Source organism: Hippocampus zosterae, chromosome 7 (genome assembly GCF_025434085.1).
Source record: "Hippocampus zosterae strain Florida chromosome 7, ASM2543408v3, whole genome shotgun sequence".
Taxonomy (NCBI): Eukaryota; Metazoa; Chordata; class Actinopteri; order Syngnathiformes; family Syngnathidae; genus Hippocampus; species Hippocampus zosterae.
Window position 1 is genome coordinate 20,877,734 of NC_067457.1, and position 18,392 is coordinate 20,896,125.

Sequence of the window (18,392 nt, forward strand, 5' to 3'; positions counted from 1 at the left end):
TTAGTGCTACCGTTGATGACGTCGTGGTGGTTGTCGGTGTTGTAATTGTTGTGATTTTTTTTTTTTTTTTTAAGTCAGTTGCGGTGAATCTTTTTCCAAGTAGTTCAGAGGTTGCAGGTCAAGGGCGGTTGGAATTTTGTTGTAGCATCCCGGCTAATGGCGAGGAGATGTGCCACCCCCTCCCCCTGGGATGGATAAACTCATGCTTCCTTTGTTGGTCCAAGGACGGCTTGAAGCTTCGTGGCAATTTGAGGCTTTTATGTAGCACTCCGTAGTGATGAGACAGATCTGCCTCTGTGTGTCACTGTGTGCCGGTTTTTGACCAGTTGGCTGGAGACAATCAGGGATCGTACTTGTAGTTGAGCTAGATTGGGTGGTTGGGGGTGGGATTGTTTTTAAGCGGTTTGCAATAGGCAATGAGATTTTTTTTTCTTCTAAATAAATGGTTTCAATGACTGTATTTGATGTTTACCCCTTTTAACTCTTAGTCTTTACTATACAAGGTGTGAGTTTCTCATTCTCATATTTTTTTTTTTTAAACACTGGATTGAACGAATCGACTTTAGCGTGACCACTGCCCCCTTAAGACCCATGAAAGCATTGCTTGCCGTTCGGTAGTTGCGCAAGCGGCGCCCTCAGAGCGTTGCTTCTGGAAAGCCGACAGTGCGCGGGCTGGCAGTCGCCGCGCACGCCTCATCAGGGGGGTACAGCTCGAGGTAAAACCCTTTTTGTAATAAACCACCCGTAAAGCAGTAGGTTTATTCGGATTGAGTTTGAGCACTTACCTGTTGAAGGCGTGCGCGTTGGCCTCAAGCCGAGAGAGAAGGGAGGCTTGTCCGGAACTTTGGAACGGCGTGAAAGGAGGCACTTGAAGGCTAATGGGGGGTGGGGGGGGCTGTGTTTTAATATTCATTCTTGCCGATTGAATATTTCGCCGAAGGCAAAGTCGGATTAACAGTCGTGTGCTGTTTGTAAAAATGGCGGCGCAAAAGCAATATGGCCCAGCTGGATGGTTAAAATGCAGGAAAAACATTGTCATTCTTGCCATTGTGGTTTTTGGTCTACTGTCGTCCCTGTATTTTAGTCCCCCCCCCCCCCCCCCCCCCCACGTTTCATTTGCTTGTATCAATCAGTGGGGATGTGCATTTGGTGGTATAGTTATAGGCTTTAGATCATTTTCATTAGATTTTTGCTTGCCTGCATGCCAAATTATTCTACTTAAAAGGAAACAAAAAAAAGTTTTTGGAATCGTATTTATAAGGATAAAGAAAAAAATCAATCTTTTTGGGTGTAAATGTTGATCACTTTGTTGAAACTGTTTAGCAATATCTGTTTTTTTGTTTAAGATTCCCACACAATGTCAATTTTGTTTTGTAAGGCGGAGACGTGTTGTGGGGGGGAGGGCGGGTCTGCTCTTTGGGCCACGTTCAAATTCAAACGAGGTACTTTGTTCAAATACGGGCCAGTTTAAGAGCACCCCCTTCTCCTCTTTACCTAGTTACAGTCGTGATCCTCCACATTGTCTTCTTCGTGGTTTGTACCTGTGGCCGAGCCTCTTTTTGGGGGGAGGGGGGGAAAGTCTCCTGTCTCCATGGCAACACCCCCCCATCCCCTAACAAGTCGCATATTAGAAATAAAAAGTTATTTCTGTCCCAAATGGGGAGAAAACATGAGAAAGCTGTTCAATTCCCATGATCACTTTGTTATATCACTTATCTTTAATGGAGTTCTTTGTTTTTTTTTGAAGGGTGGGGGGGGGGTCAACTTAGCTCTACTCTACAATTTTGTCAGTGTTCTCTAATGGCAATAGAAGGTATTGGAATGCTTCCATCCAGTGGATGGAGCTGTCCAACACTTTCTGAGCTGAGCTGGGGCATGTTGTAGAGCCCCCTCCCTTGTATCGGGGCATTCACACGGTATTGCTCAAGTACATTTTTTTTGTTTGTTTTTTTTTTTTAGCCTGCAGGGAACTCTTGTGTTAATGTGCAAAGTAATAAATTGGTATTTTATGCCCGTAACATTGTGTCTTTTGATCTTTTTGCTCTATCAGGCCTCTGTGTGCATCCATTTTGTCACAAGAGGGCGTTTTCGGCCCACAAATCTCACAATAGAGACCTCCTCCTCACATTGACCCCCCCCCCCACCTCCCTGTGTCCCAACCTGTTGTCATGACCACTGTTACCTCGGTGAGCTGTGCGACAGAAGAAAGGAAACCCGAAACACAGATCTTCATCATGACATATTTAATTCATGAGCGCATGGAGGTTTGGTGTACGTAATGCAAGTGGGGGAGAAGAACAGTATTGATTTAAAAAGTTTAAAATGCCTTTTATGTTGGATATTTTACCCTTAAAAAAAAACAATTCCATCACAATCGCATAGAAATCACACGGCAGGGTCTTGAACGCCGCCCCCCCCCCCCCTTTTTTTTTTTTTGGTCAGGGTACAACTGCCGACGTTTTTACTTTTTGCTATTTTCAAAATGACTTAATACTTTCATTGTGGTGTTTAAAAAAAAAGAGCAACTCTTGGACCTGCTCTTTTTTTTTTTAAAAAGAAATGTGCCATGACGTGAAACTGCACGTACGTCTCCTTTGTCGAGGACCCAATGTTATCAACCGATCCACCAACCATCCATTCATTTCTACCTCCTTTTGTTACCCACCCCTGCCCTTCTACCCCCCCCCCCCTCCCCAATGCATCCGTGTGAATGGGGGACACTGTCAGTATTGTGCCCCCCACATTTGAAGACAGCAGGTTACACTTGATCTTCCATTCGACCTGCTATTTCGACACCGAATCTGACCCTTTCGGACTACCCTGTTAGCATTCGAGGCGGTTGGGGTAGGGAGGGGGGTAAAGCCGAGCGGCAGCTGAAGTGGCTTCATCAAGACTCGGAGCCCAGAGTGCTTATCTGCATAGCGACGACGTTGGATGACAAATCCACGCTGCGTGTTTTCCACCATTCTTGAAGATCTTTTCTTTTGGGAATCGCTCACAAGACCACGTGGATATTTTTACCCAAAATAAGGGCGGCGGATTTAACCTTGCTTGACATGAGGTGCGAATCGGACCCGTCAAGGTAAAGCTTCGCACTCCAAGTCTGCTTGTTAAACTTGAAACACAAGGCAGCTTGGAAATTCCACTCCAGCAAAATCGGGGCTGAGACCAATTTCCAGACCTTTTGCTGAACTTCAATTCCGCTGTGCCCGCATCAATCCCGCACCCGAGGGCTGCCACAGGTGGCCGCGCAGCTATTGCCTACTCAATAATGCATTGAGTCAAGCTCAGGAATGAGGAGGAGAAAGTGAGTGGCACTGTGATCCTTTTCACCGGATGGATGTCTAATACCAGGAGAAAGTCGGGGGGTGGGGGGGCACGGGGAGATTTACGCTTGGTCGATGCAGCAACTGGATGCCAGGCGCAAGGGGACACTGTGAGCTCAGAGAAGTCACTTGGGTGCAGATAGGGAGCCAATAAATACACTTGACAAAGACCAGAGAACAATTTCCATCCTTCAAAAACCGCCGCTAAGCTCCGGACGCCGCGGCCAAGCCTCGGCCGTCGCCATGGTCAACACCGGCATGCAACTCATCAGCTTCACCTGCGCCGTGACCGGCTGGATCATGGCGATAGCCGTCACGGCCCTGCCTCAGTGGAAGGTGTCGGCCTTTATCGGCAGCAACATCCTGACGTCAGAAATCAAGTGGGAGGGCATCTGGATGAACTGCATCTACCAGACCACCGGTCACATGCAGTGCAAGACGTACGACTCCATGCTGGCCTTGCCTCCCGACCTCCAGGCCGCACGCGCCCTCATGTGTTTGGCCATTTTCATGGGCTGGCTCTCCTGCACCGTGTCCTGCTGCGGCATGAAGTGCACCACCTGCGCCGGAGATGACCGCCAAGCTAAGGCGAGCATCGCGCTCTCCGGTGGGATTCTTTTCATCCTGACGGGCCTGTGCGTTCTCATTCCAGTTTCCTGGACCGCTAACACGGTCATTCAGGATTTCTACAACCCCAACGTGCCCGTCATGCATAAACGCGAGCTCGGGCAGGCCATTTATTTAGGTTGGGCCGCCGCGGTTATTTTGATGATCGGCGGAGCTGTGCTAAGCAGCACGTGCCCCCTGGCGCAGCGGGGCGGCAGGTACCGCAGGGGCTACGCGGGTCGCAGCTTTGCTAATTCGCCCGCGTCTGCTCCCAACCTACCCAAAACCATCACGTCGACCGGTCTCCCGCTTAAAGAATACGTGTAGAGAGAAGACATTCCGGCTTTCGGGAAACAATGGCAAAATGACAAAAAAATAAGGTATTCAATTATTCTGTGACTATATTGATGTTTGCCTATTTTGTGTTCTGCAAAAAAACAACCCCCATTTCTATGATGCTTGTTTAATGTGTTATGTTTCGCTAACAAGTTATTTCCTGTCATTTACAGCCTCTGTGTGGGTGTGTCCCTGTCCTCTTGTGTGCCGTATGATTAAACATATTTCATTGGGAGACAATAAAAGAAAACACAATGAAGCTGTTTTCATTGTTCCAAAACAAGACCCTATTGTTATCTCTTGTTATCGATCTGGTGAATAAATCTCCCAATTCTGTATTCGTTTCTTCCGATACTCGCACTCGTGCCGTTGCGATGCCGTCGCAGAGCGCGAGCGTTGTGTCCGTTTCCCCTCCGCTTAGCTCGACTCCACGAAGAAGGACACTTTGCAAAGTGTATCTGAAATTGGACAAGGAAGGGATTAGTTCATGAGCCTTATAATTAAGATCCGAAATGCAACCAAGGCAATTTCAACGGTCATTCGTTCACACGAAACAGGACATGAACTCACATCATGCGCTGGAGAGTGTAGCACATATTCTTTCAATGTTAACAGCACAAACTAATAATTAACATCAACCTGAAATTTGATCCTCTGCGCCGGGAGTGTCCAATTCTTTCCATTTCTTGGTAGCCGTTGCCAAAATGTTGAGGTTGCCTGAACTGAGTGCGTGCAGCTGAGTCTTCCTCCTCACGAATCTGAACACACGATTTGAGGATGGGCACAACAGACTACGTGATACAATTCCATATCCAAGCAATCGGCAAGAGGATACTGTTGTCGATAGTGACGCTCTGCGTCCTGCAGCCACTCCAGCATGTCGACGACTGATGGGACAGTGCCTGAATGCTTGGTTACTGTGACCAGATCCAGAGTGTCTGTGTTTTGTTCATACAACTGGACGACTGTCGAGACCTGGTTCGTCAGAGAGTCTCTCAGTGACTGGAGTGAAGCCCTGAGAGAAAGAGTCAGGGGAATAATCACACGAGTGTAAAACTAGCACATGTTAACCCTGCAAAGTACCGCAACGATGAAGGTCACCCACTGTCTTTGATTGCATTCAATTTTGACCATTTACCACCATCTTTGTACAGTTCTTTTTGTTAGTGACGCATATCTACTTACATATTTTCATGGAGTTTGCACAAGACCGTATCCATAGCTTGCGAGAGCTTGAAACGCAGCAGTTCCTCCACTTCTGGAAAGTCTTTGAGCGGCGTGTTGGAGATCTGGACGTTGGAAAGCGCCTGCGACTGCTCTGCCAAGTTCTCGAGAGATGCCATCAGAGGGATGCACTCTGCTAAGACGCTCTTCCACAATTTTTGGTTGTTTTCCAGACTATGGAAGCTTCTCCTCAACGCTTGATGGATGGTTAGTATGGCAGATTTCGACATTTTGGGATCGATCTGAACAATTGGTGCACATAGAATAGACACCAACACATTTCTATCGGGTTCCCTTTAATAAAAAAACAACTGTTAAAATAAATACGCAAGTCGCTCCTGTCTTACAATTCACATGGTTCCATGTTGTTTTTTCGCCGATTTCCGGCCATACACTGTAAATAGATGACGTTTTGGACTCTCATTGGCTTGCTCTCGATGGAAAGTGACGTCAAAGATCAATAGCTGATTGGTGCATTTTGGGTATTAGCCCCTCCCTCACAAGGTTTTCAAATTACACTACGGTTTGCAAACCGCCTTGAAAGGAGGAATTGGTTAAAAAGAACGCGATTTAAAAGGGCAAAGTGAGCGAAAAAAGTTCAGGTAATATTGCTTATAAACCTACAACACTGGAAATGTTGGAACGTTGTAGATTTAGTTGGCCGAATGAAACGGTTTGGACGATTGGAATCTAAATGCTAACGTCGAAAATATCTTGCAACCTCCATGCGGCTCAAAGGAGCATAACGACTTAGCTGCATATTCACGGTAGCCTATTTTGTCAATGTTTTCTTTAATGGCTATGTAGTTTACGACTAAAACGTTTTGCTTGTGCTTGTTTTCTACATCCAGTCATGGCTCCCAGGAAAAGACCTACTAAGCAAGGGAAAAAATCACCCAAGATGGTCAAACTCGAAGCATTTCTGGATGATTTCGACAGTGAAGGTAAAAATGTGTTGAATAGGATGGAAACGTTATACATAGTTATTCGGAATCATGCGTACCCATCACTGTCAGTTTGTTTCTTTTTGTCCACTTGAGTACGCTCTTTAGTGTTTGTGTCCATTGACGTTTCTTCGTTAATTTAAAATATTGTTTTCACAGTAAAAACAAGACTTGGACAGCTGCAAGAGAGAAAGAATCAGATGTTGAGAGATCTTCGCAACAGCTATAATGTGGCACTCATTAAGCTCCCAGCCAATGTTCGCAAAATGACATGGATGGAACATTTCAGTAAGTGTAGTACTGCATCTCATTAATACTTCTTATTGCCAGCCATCATTTGTTTACTCATTGTTAGAATTTGTCAAGGTTAGACCCCCCCATAGTGTTGTGGTTTACACATGGAAAACCATTTCAACGTTTTCCTTGTCTATCTGCAGAGGTTGAGAAACCCAAGTCCCCGGAAGTGGATGATGCTAAAGTGAGTTGCGATTAAGTGTCCCGGGCTTCGTCTTCCTTTTTTACCTTGCTTAGAGTATCTGTCATATCTGTTCGCAGAGGCAAGAGGAGGCAGCAATTGTGGAGAATGTTGTGGCAGAAGACCATACAGTTCTCATGAAAACAGTCAAGAAAAGTATGATAGTAGTTCCCTCCCAATATTTTATGATGGACACAATTTAAAACAGTTCCCTGGTGTACCCGTCATTCTTAGGTGTAAATGCATAAAGGGTCAAGAAATATCCTGCACTTAATCTTTGCTTCACTTCCGGTGTTTGTAGACAAACAATTACAAATGTATTTTTCCATAATTCGTCATCTTTAGATCATATTCGTGGAGATGAGATTATGTATTATCAATATTTAAAAAACTAGCTGGAATTAGCCTCTTGATGCTTTTCAAAAGCAGATGCAATTAATTTATTACTTGCCTCCACACACACAGTGTCGAAGAAGAAGGCCTCAACCAAATCCAGTCCGAATGATGAAAACACAACTAGAACGTTGAGGAAGGTGATTTGCTCATTGACATGCACCGTACATCGTCATCTGTGCACAGTGTCTTGTCTGTAACCACTTCTTCTGCATTCAGGGGAAAACTTCAAGGAAGCCCCCGACGACATCAAAGCGAGCCAGAGCTCTGTCAGTCAGCCAACAAAATGGACCAATCAGAAGGTAGGACAGGAATGAGTTTGTGATTTTGGCTTTGTGCTCCAGTTAATCGCTAGGTGTGGAAAATAACTGTGGTCGTAGTGCACACACACACACACACACACACACACAAAAAATAATGACACGCATATCCTCTTCAGTACATCCTGGGGTGGGGGGGGGGGGTTCAATAAAAAAAAATTACAAGCTAGTGTTGTGTTGATTAATATGCTCTCTAAATTTAGATCATCGAGGAATCCTCTGGTGACTCCTGCCAGGACCCTGGTGGACTCCTCTTTGATGGGCCCAACTCCCCTCATCACACCACGCTTTGACCCCAGGTAACTGCTCCCCGTGTGGCACCGCACCCGGCGTTGCTCGCGGCTGCATCCGTGAGGATGTCGTTTGGCCAAAGGTCCAAACGCGTGACTCAATTTTCAAATGTTGCCGATCTCAGGCTTCCCAAGACTCCAGCTGTGAGAGTTCCTCGCCACAAAGAGAGGGTCTTCAGCATTTCCGTCAACGGCTCCCCCATCTCAGCCGGCAGTGAAGAAATTGTCATCAGTGTCCCGGTTGGGAATGGAGAGGTGAGTGCACTTTAGAACCTGCCCTTAAATAAAATCTGCTTCCAAAGGCGACATCGGTCCAAAAAAGAAAATGGCTCTCATGTCCTTGTGAATATTTTTTTGCGATTACCTTCCTGTGGGCTACCTTCCTTTCAGAGTATTCAGCTGCTAGCCAGTCAGGTGGATTCAGTGGATCTGTCCCTGCTGGGTGAAACGGCCTCGAGGAGCATTCGCAGTTTGCAGGTAGTGTATCGCCACCATATCTGGATGATGCTAGGTTGACGGTTTTAAAATCGTTTTTCTCTCTTTCTCCAACAGAATCGCCTCACATCACTTTGTGAATCCTAGATCTCAGCAAGCCGCCTCCTGTTGATTTGTAAAATAGCAATATTGGATGCTTTTTATTTGCCCCCCCCCCCCCAATGTCTATTTCAAAAGATTGTCTTGGTGTTGTAGAGTGCTATTCTTTGTTTTCCAACACATTCCCTGGAATTCACTCATTTAACCGCTGTACGTGTGTAAATATGCATTTTAAATGCACACATTTTTCCATTTGTGTTCTGTCGCCATTTTGTAATGTTAGGGGTCTTATTTGTAATTTCTACTTTAAACCTCGGGGGCACTCAACCATGTCACTTATTTTTGCTTCACACTCTTAAACCTGGATGTTTAAATTTTTTTAAAGTTACATGGCTCAGTTGTTCTTTCAACCCTGGAGGACCCAAGAACCCTTTGGAAAATGTTGAATTTTACATTAAATGACTGCTATATGTTCACTGAACACAAAAATTATTCATACATTCATTCATTCATTCATTCATCTTCCAAACCCCTTCATCCTCATTAGGATTGCGCGGGGTGCTGGAGCCTATCCCAGCTGTCTTCGGGCAGTAGACGGGGGACACCCCGAACTGGTTGCCAACCATGCACACCCGCACTCACACTGCGGGACAATTTAGAGTGTCCAATCAGCCTGCCGTGCATGTTTTTGGAATGTGGGAGGAAACCGGAGCATCCGGAGAAAACCCACGCAGGCCCGGGGAGAACATGCAAACTCCACACAGGGAGGCCGGATAACACATCGACTTCACTCTGCACTGTGAAGTCGATGTGTTATCCACTGGACTACCGGGCCGCCACACAAAAATGTATTTTTCAAATATTTAATTTAGGATTTAGGGCCAAATTTGACTCTTTGGGATTTAAGGGTAGCATTTGAGTAGCAGAACTTATAGGGGCCTAATTTGACCCCGTGGGTTCTCCGGGGTTAGACTGGTGCTTTGTTGGTTGTATGCCTTTTCATTTGAATGTACATAATGCAGAAAGGAACTGAGCGCCAACACCGAATGTATGACAATTATTTATATCATGGTTTCGTCATTGTGGGTATTTATTTCGCCTACGTGTCAAAGAGACACTTCAGCTGTACATGTATATTTTTTGGTAGCTTTGCAATTGCAATACCCAGTATTAGTCGCAAGAGGGGGCACTTTAGATTAGAATGTATTAGCTGAACTGCAGTCAAATGCCACTAGATGGCAGCATCTATTCATTTTTGTGCAGGCCTGACTCATTGGCCTTTAATATTTTCAAACAACAAATGCCTCCATTTCGGAGTAGTTATAAATATTTCAGATAATTTCACAACATTCACCCTTCGTGCAAAGCTTGCTTAATTTTCTTAAAATGAATACATTTAAAAATAAAATTATATATATATATATATATATACAGTATACGTATACCTAAAGGTGGAAGCCAAGTCTATAATTGCCTTCTCCATGAAGTGACATCATGATAAATTGACATATAATTTTAAATTGGAGATTTCTACTTTGCATTTTCCCCTTTATCCTCAGTAAACTCTTGCTTTTTGCTTCGGATCCAAGTTCCCTTGTCCTTTCATGACTTTGTTTGCACAGACGGATATTCGTGAGTGGCGAAACACGGCTGTTGGCAGGAAGTGGCAGCCTCTCCCGCTGCTGGCACAGGAACACGCACTCTGACCTTCAGGGACAAGTGAACTGCCAATTAGAAGCTCGTTATGACGCCGAAAGACCTCGTTGGGGTTTTCACCTGGGATGTGGCAATGGGTCAGGCCGGGGCTCACCTTGAGTCTCTACAGTCGAGCGCACAAATGCTCTCAAACTATTCCCGCTTGCTTCTCATGCCTCATATGCCACCGAGGCGTGGGACTGAAACTCTGCCCCTGACAGACACCAACCCTGGCCCCGCTTCCATCCACACACCGCCGTGGCATCTTACCAACAAGCAATGCGACAATGCCGATCAATGGAAGGACTTCCCTCGCATCTCTCCATGTGACGCCATTTCCGAAGATTGCCGAAGAAAAGCATTTTCGTTGTCAAGGGCGTTGCTACTGGTTAAATAAAGAATCTGGAAGGGTTGCGTTAAAAAAAATAACGGAAATATGCTTATAATTATTCAGCCATTGATATTACTCAAAAACATGATTGGCCAACTTTACTTCAACTTGGTCTTTAAGCACTTGATCAACTGCTGTCATTCACCACGCAAACGAACTCCGCTGCTTTCGAAAGAAAAAAAGAATCACCTCCGTAGCCTCGAAAACGACAGATGTCGTGGTCAGCAGTGCATGCGGTTCAACTCCCTTGTTGGCGAAAGTCTTTTGCACACCTGCTCTACATATCTGAACCTTCAGTTTCGCCTCTGAATGGGTCGTATATTTATTTTTTTCCTCACCCAATTCTCTTGTTGGTTGGACGATTGTACGGAAGAGGATAAGGACCAATAAAGAACATAAAAACAATGTTGGCACCTGTCATACTATTATCTTAGAAGTTTTACTAGAAAGTTGAATTATGTGTCTCAGACTTAAAAGTCATAATTATCACTTTAGGATTTAATTCTGACAGTCTAAAGGTGAGAGTGACATAAAAGTGCGATTTTGCCAACTTTGTTTTTTTTTTAATTGGCCCCAATCGTCTTCCGTACAATATTTCATGAATGGCTTTTTTCTTTTCAATAAGCATGTAGGCAGAGGTGCCGGGCAGATTTTGAGGCCGCGGAGCAACTCTTTCCACATAAATCATCCGCTGTGATGTACGGGATGAAGGATTGGAATCTGAGATATCGCGACCGGAGACCATACCTGGATGCTCAACTTTAGTACCTCTCACGCAGGTAAACAAACAATTTCAGTTACTTCACGATATTTAAAACCACTTTCGAGAAGGTTGATTTGATTCAACATTGCTCAATTTAAGCCTTTGGGGAAGTAGTAATTTAAAGTTGTCCAATTTTGTGAAATGTCTCGATCAAATCAAGGTGTTTGATATCATAAATGGCAGCTGTCCAAATTGGGGTCGAATGTTTTTGTTGACACAACGACGGTCAAAATATAAACTGCGTATCTGTCGTATTATAACAATATTGCGTGGCGGAGGGTTTAAAACGTTTCAAGAAGCTGATTGTTGTTAGATTTCCATTTTTCTGTGTGTGTCGAAGGACAATTTCAAGCCTCTAATTAATTAAGGACCGTGTTCTCGGTGTGTCTCAAACATTCCCGACAAGCTTTCAAAAAGGACCTTAGGAGAGCGAGTCAGTATCTCTCGTAGTATTTTAAATTGTAAATATGCTACAAACTATGATCCACACGAATCTAATATCAATTCAAATTGATTCAAGTAAATGACTTACATAGGATTTAGTTAAAAAAATAATAAATTGCGCCGGCGGTGCACATGTAGACCGTGTCTGCATGAGCATACATCTTAATTTCATTTTATTAGTTGTGTACGGAAGGAGGTTTTGCAAATCAGTTGTTGATTGTACATCATGTTGTTTTCTGTGCAGGCTTGTGCGTTAATTTGAATATATGTTGGTAAAAAATGCTTGGTTGGTTCCCACTAAGTGGCATTGTGTGGATGTGGGTGTGAATGGTTGTTTATCTCTACATGTGCCGCGCGACTGACTGGCATAGGCTCCAGCAACTCCCCGCGATACTGTTCTGGATGAATGATGTTGAAAATGGATAGATTTGGCTCAGAAGAGCCACTTTTATTTCCGGGTTGAATGAATGACCGCATTTCAACACGTGCGGGTGTCCGCCATATTTCTGGATGGATTCTTTTGCTCAGCGCAAGGGTTTTGCTGCTTTCTCTACCATTGTAGTAAGTAATGTTGTCATGGATACACCGTGTCTTAATCTCTTACAGTTTTCAACCTCACAATTGGTTTCGACTGTAACCGTTCCTCGACAGAGCTGTTCTCTCCCCCTGACGGCCGAAGCCCTTTGGTTAATTGAGCTCCCAACCCTGGGGAACCTGCCAAATTTCCCGCCAAGACGGATGAACCTGTTGGGGGCACGTTCTCCCGGAGAAATGAATTCTCCATCGCGTCGGGGCCGCCTATAAATCCCATCCGTCAAGTGCTCTCCTAATCGATTTATTCACAAAGTTACATTGCCTCCTGCCACTGTCTCTCACTCAATCCATAGTGAAACATCCACGGGTTGACACCCTTCTTATGCCATGTTTGTCATCAGAAAAAAAAAATAATGAAAATGTCATTTGATAACTTAAAAATGATGACGTGGTGAAACGGCATACTGTATGCCCCCCCCCCCCCCACCCCCCGCCCCTGCACGTGTTGCATTTGAGACACGTATTTGTTGGGGTGAGCAGCAGGGTCCTGATGGTGTTTTGATGGTCGGTCCCTGATGACAGGTGGGATTGAAAAGAACATCTGCTGCCATTAAAAAAAAAAAAAAAATCAGACGGAAATTAGGCTCCGAAGGAAGCGAAGCGAGAGTTGCTGATGGCGCACGGACAAGCTTTTCCTTGGACTCCCTTGGCGACGCTAAAAACAGAGATATTTTTCAGCCAAGGACATGATGTTGGATGGTGATTGTTGTTGTGTAATATCAACATATGTGTGTATAGTACTCATGGGGGCAGGGCTTGAAGAGGTGCGGCATGTACGTGTGTAGTACAGAAACGTTGTGAGATGACAGGAGATGGTTGCTTCTATTACAGTAGAAGCTGTAACTAAAAGGGTGCGTCGACGCTGAGTGTCTAGAGTCCAAGTATATGCATCTCTCCCCATCGTTAACGTCACTGGAGGCTCAAAATGAGATTTCTGATCTCATCCAATCTAATGTGAAACAAATTGAGTGCCCTTGCTTGCATCGGTGCATCGGTTTAGAGTGCCTCATTGTTAGCTGTGTAGCCAGAAGAACGTGGAGGAGGTTATTTGTGTCTGACTTGACAGCCAGAGTGTGGACCGGGGTTTTGGGCTGGAGTGGCCACTTTAGAGTGCCTCGTTGTTGGAGTGTGGAAAAGCCCGACGATGACTTGGTGGGATATAATTTTTCTCAACATATATTTCAGCCACTGGAAGTAGTTTCAATTTTTTTTTGGGGGGGGGCGGGGTGTAGGTTATTATGCTTGTATTTGATTGACAGTTCAGATTAATTTACCACGAGGCACTCATATCACTTCAATGGAAATGGCCCTGATACGGAATAGGATTAAAATGGATAGATGCATGCGCTGAGTAAGACGACCAAAATATTATCTCATAACATATATGTAACCATTTTTCATATGGGGGGGCGGGGGGCTCATTAAGGTATGATGCAGATCTTGTTTCAAAGGAAGTATCCTGTGAGTCTGGTTCCTGACTTGTCTTTCTGTAAATAATCATATATAATTTATTCCTGATTGTAAAGGTTAACACTTTCCAATTAAATGTGTTATTTTGTAAAAATGAAAAAAAAACTACATTTTATGATTCGTAAGATGCAAACGGATGATGCCCAATGTAGGCAGATAACTTTTCCATTCTTTTTTTTTTAAGATCCTTTATTTGTCCCACAATGGGGAAATTTACAGCCTCCAGCAGCAAGATTCAAGCGGGACTCGGGCGGATTGAAAACTCGTTTCTTATTTGGCTCAATGAATACGTGATACAAATTCCCGGCAAGGCGACGGAGCAGGGATGAAATAAAGTGAATTCTCACCTCATTAATTATCTCCATTATAGAAAGAGGAGGAGCGAGGCCATAAAATGAGTCGCGGTAGGTAGCGAGTAGCAATAGCCGGGGGATTGCCTTTGAGAAATAATTAAAGCCTCGTTGCGAGAGCCTCTTGGGGAAAATCCCCACCTTCGATACGTTCTTACAATTGATGTTTGCTTTTTACCAGCTCCTCTGTATAAAGCAGACCTTCAATAAAGTATATCGCCCTATTTGTGAGAGTAATGCAGCCCCGTGCGGCCCTCAATTAGGTATAAATGACACAGCAAATTGGAAAATTAGGAGGGGAGGGAAGGATAATTTGCTCCGAAAGCGGCTAAAACCAATTCATTAGGAGACTGGGAAGGACGCAAAGGGTCTGAGACTCTGTCCTTGAACAAAACGGTCCCTTATTTTTTTTTTTTTTAATTCAAATGTCGAACCATTCACACTGTAGGAGGGTGGGGGGGAAGAATTGTCTTTATCATCTGCGCTATGTTGTGTGAAGAAGTTTTCTGCTCATGACCGCACAGCAATATCATCTTCTTTTGCACATTATGCACAATCCAAGAGCTGCATCAAAAATGGTGTCTTCCCCCCATGCACACCCCCGCCCCCCCCAAATAACGCTCCTGTCAGTTATTCCTGAGCATGTTTATTGATTCGAAGAGAGCCGAAGATGTCGGATTTTGCTTAGGTAAGCAACAGTAAACTATTCATCAATCAAAAAGTGTGTGTGTGTGGGGGGTGGGGGGTAGTGGCGCATTTAATTGCATATGGATTAAACAATTATATTTTCAAGGGGGAAGATGCTGCCATTGCTCCTATGTAAAGTTTTGTCCCTCGGTCGTGAACGCTGAGAGGCGTACGCCATTGACACATCTTAAACATTGCGTTTTTCCAGCGTGGTCAATCAAATGCTTAACGGCTATTGGAAGACATCCCTCAGGTGCCATTTGGATGCGCGAGCGCTCACAACCTCTAAACGTGCGTCATCCATACTTTTTTTTTTTGGGGGGCTCTATAATAAAACATAACATCCCGCTTAAAAAAAAAAGCGACTGTGGACTCTCCTATTCCCTTCTAAGCTTGGATGTGGAATATGTCACGTAAGAGCTAGTAATGTTTATATCGGTCCTGTGAGACCCACAAAATTCCACAGCCGTCCATTTGGAAAGCTTGAGAAACACCTGTCTCTTGGATTTGTGGCAGCGGACCTCTGATGCAATAAATCGATTGGGGGGGGGGGGTCAATTTATCTTCATTCCCTGCTCCTCTTTTTATTAGAAGCAGAGGTGAGTGATATGATTAGGCTGCCTCAAGAGTTACAACACAATGATCCCTCCATTCCCAATAAAAACACACACACACACACTCTAAATACGATAATGTTCTACATAGATGATTTTGTTAATTAACATAACTTGAGTGACAGCAAAGTGAATATTTCAAACAATTATTTACTTAAGAATGGTCTGCTGGCTCCCAAGGCTTCACTGTTTGATTAATATCCTGGCGTAACCTTTTATGTTAAATTAAAGATGAAATTGGAATTTTAGTCTGCGGATACCTCAACTCGGCGTTGCGCAAGCGATTTGGGGAAACGTACGTCTGGGGCAGTAATCGGAGGGGAGTAGTCGTGCGGCATTTTGTGTCAAAGAAGTCGGAACACTGCCTTAGTTTTTTTTTTTTCTCTTCCATGTCACTCTGAAATAACTCCGACGCCATTTTGTGTTCTATTGGGTGCACCGTGATGTCATCACAGCATGCCTTATTAAAAAAATAAAAAGTTATCGGATATTTAAAAAACCCAACTATACAATATGCAGCACTACGTATGCAAGCAGAAAAAAAATGGCATAATCTTTCAGTTTTTCCCTTTTAACTCATTCAATACCAGCCAATTCTGGACCAAGTCTGAAAAGACGCTTAAAAACGTCTTTGGGAGTGAATGAGTTAAGAGATACCGTAATTAATTTAAAAAAAAAAAAAAATGCTCTTGGCACAGACACTTGGCATCGATGGTTCTATGAATGCCAGCAATGAGTGAATGACGTACTGATGACTTTTGGATGAGTGGGAAAAAAAACATTTGAAGCGAATAAAAGCCCGTGTCGGAAAGATTAATAGACGCGCGAGTCAAGGCGTTAAATGATGCTCCCATCATTTTCCCTGATGTTTATCTCTGCTCGTGGGAGGCTGAGGCGCGTGTGTAAAAAAAATAAAAATAAAAATAAAAATGCTGAGCTGGCAGTTCGGCTGTTATACATCACAGAGCTTTTGACCTTCACATCCTTGCCGGGTTGAGCACTAAAATGTGGAAAATGTTTATTAGCACTCCAGCCTGAAGTGGTGCCCTTTTCTCTTGTTCTGAAAGAAACACGCCGACCCTTCGATGTAAATAATTCATTTGATGAGCGCTACTGCTCATATGCTCCCTCTTTTGGAAGATTTGAACCAAAGTCTGGAACATTACGCATTCTTAATCACACGCAGCTCTTATCTGTGTCGGATATCTTTTTTCTGAGACTTAGTTCTTGCCGAGTAAACACCGCGCCGCTTTGCTTCCACACTCTTTCTTTCTCTGATATCCTTTCTTATTTTGTCCTCTGTTCCTTCTGGATACCAACATCGCTGGGACTTTTCCCTCACAAAGCACAGGAAGCTATAAGAATACAGATCAACATGGCTGACAAAAAAACAAAAACAAAACAAAAACAAAGCTCATTGGTTTGTACCACAGTGATTCGCAGCCTGCGGCGGTGTTGAAGAAAACGACGTCCTTCCAAGCCCCGAAAGCCTTCAGAAGATTGCGGCGCTTGAAAATCGCAATCCACTGATGTGCAAATTGGAGTCAAGAGTCAACAAGAGAATGCGTCGAATGTACACGGGTAATTAACATTTCCTTGTCAAGCGGCACGTCGCACTGGGAGGATTAAATAATTCCGCGGAAATTGCGAGGGTCAGAGTACGGCACTCTGGGACGGGTGTCGTCTTCGATTCATTTATTTATTATTAAATACTCTTTGCTGTCAAAGTTGTGAATTGAAAATTAATTGAAATAAACCGTTTGTTCCCCTGCTGAATTTTGGTACTCGAGCGCAATCAGATGCGAGGAAGAAGTACAAGGCTGCAGGATCATCATAACGATCGTCATAGTTACCGTTACAATGATGATTCTTTTAATAGTGGTTGCAAATCAAAATCCAAGATTAGTAACCTGAATCTGGATGGAAATGGGAAGAGGCCAAAGTCTGTCACTCTCATGAGCTAAGAAAATCAAATTCTGTATTTGTCTGAAAAGCATTTCAAGACTGATTTGCCTAATGCGTCTCATTTACCAAGGAGGATTGTGTTCAGCAGAGTTTTATGTGATCGAAGTTTTGTTTTTTTACACAATCCTTGACTCCACAAAGCCCATTTTTAGGGTCGGCTCAAATCCAGCGTGGCACTTAAGTATGCGATCAGACGTCTTAGAATGGTTGTTGGTCATTTTGCATGCAAGCCCGTGCATTAATAAAAAAGGGTGGTTTGCGCCATTGTGGGAGTGAACACAACCGACTCCTTTTGTTACAAACCAAATCGTCTCATTCACGATGGGAGACTTTTTTAGCGGCAATCATTTGTGTGTGAAAGTGCTATATAAATCAGCATGTATTGTATTGTATTGTATTATCATGCTAATTGGTAAAATCAACGTTTAAAAAACAAAAAAAACCAAAACACATATTTTTCAGAAGGCATTCAGCCGTGCTGTCAGACATTAATCAAACCGCTTGAGAGCTTTTCTTTCACAAAAGGAATTTTCGGGGTGGTGGCAATGTATTGATTAGATGCTGGGTCTTTAGCAGTTTTAATACTGGATCGATAAGTGTCATCTGTGCCATATGCGAGCGAGCAGACGGAGGTGATGAAGGGAAATGCTTTCCTGTCGCGTATGACCTTATTATAATGGGCTGGTGGGGTTGGCGGGGAGTTTAGCGAGGGGTGGGGGAGGGTGGGGGTGTCACGTGTTAACGTGGTGGCGGTACGTAGAGAAAACGCACGGCCGCACGTTTAGCACATGGCTCACTTGCCATTTTCGTGTTTGATTAACGCCGGTCTCGTGATGAGAAAGTGGTTTGTTGACGTTTTTTTTTTCATTAGACAAACGCGTCATTCAAATGTTAATTGACAACAATTTGCGATGTTTGTGTGCTACGTGTAATAAGGATTTATGTTCTAAATTGCTGCAAGCTTTTTGTTC

The 18,392-nt window shown here is 44.0% G+C and overlaps 3 protein-coding genes across 3 annotated transcripts; 2 read left to right on the forward strand and 1 right to left on the reverse strand.

Moving 5' to 3' along the window:
• Positions 1-1,572: 1,572 nt before the first annotated feature.
• c19h1orf109 (c19h1orf109 homolog (H. sapiens)) lies at positions 1,573-5,883 on the reverse strand. The gene is made up of 4 exons (XM_052071650.1): positions 5,454-5,883; positions 5,104-5,283; positions 4,908-5,026; positions 1,573-4,726 (listed from the first exon to the last, which is right to left on the reverse strand). Exons 1-4 carry the CDS (start codon positions 5,720-5,722, stop codon positions 4,686-4,688), a joined length of 609 nt encoding a protein of 202 aa, XP_051927610.1. The 5' UTR covers positions 5,723-5,883; the 3' UTR covers positions 1,573-4,685.
• Positions 3,570-4,297, forward strand: cldn35 (claudin 35). The gene has a single exon (XM_052071644.1). It carries the CDS (start codon positions 3,570-3,572, stop codon positions 4,257-4,259), a length of 690 nt encoding a protein of 229 aa, XP_051927604.1. The 3' UTR covers positions 4,260-4,297.
• An 87-nt stretch (positions 5,884-5,970) lies between the features above and the next one.
• Positions 5,971-8,775, forward strand: cdca8 (cell division cycle associated 8). The gene is made up of 11 exons (XM_052071639.1): positions 5,971-6,094; positions 6,344-6,436; positions 6,596-6,724; positions 6,874-6,914; positions 6,992-7,067; positions 7,377-7,444; positions 7,524-7,606; positions 7,828-7,923; positions 8,040-8,169; positions 8,305-8,391; positions 8,467-8,775. Exons 2-11 carry the CDS (start codon positions 6,346-6,348, stop codon positions 8,494-8,496), a joined length of 831 nt encoding a protein of 276 aa, XP_051927599.1. The 5' UTR covers positions 5,971-6,094; positions 6,344-6,345; the 3' UTR covers positions 8,497-8,775.
• Positions 8,776-18,392: the final 9,617 nt, after the last annotated feature.

What these genes read in the sequence shown, in the direction of transcription:
- cldn35 (XM_052071644.1), top strand. Translation starts at nt 3,570, where the DNA reads ATGGTCAACACCGGCATGCAACTCATCAGCTTCACCTGCGCCGTGACC.
- c19h1orf109 (XM_052071650.1), bottom strand. Translation starts at nt 5,722, where the DNA reads ATGTCGAAATCTGCCATACTAACCATCCATCAAGCGTTGAGGAGAAGC. An exon ending in TGCAAACTCCATGAAAATAT is followed by an intron (nt 5,284 to 5,453) that starts GTAAGTAGATAT and finishes TCTTTCTCTCAG; the next exon opens with GGCTTCACTCCAGTCACTGA. An exon ending in GAGCGTCACTATCGACAACA is followed by an intron (nt 5,027 to 5,103) that starts GTATCCTCTTGC and finishes TCGTGTGTTCAG; the next exon opens with ATTCGTGAGGAGGAAGACTC.
- cdca8 (XM_052071639.1), top strand. Translation starts at nt 6,346, where the DNA reads ATGGCTCCCAGGAAAAGACCTACTAAGCAAGGGAAAAAATCACCCAAG. An exon ending in CGGAAGTGGATGATGCTAAA is followed by an intron (nt 6,915 to 6,991) that starts GTGAGTTGCGAT and finishes ATCTGTTCGCAG; the next exon opens with AGGCAAGAGGAGGCAGCAAT. An exon ending in GGAGCATTCGCAGTTTGCAG is followed by an intron (nt 8,392 to 8,466) that starts GTAGTGTATCGC and finishes TTTCTCCAACAG; the next exon opens with AATCGCCTCACATCACTTTG.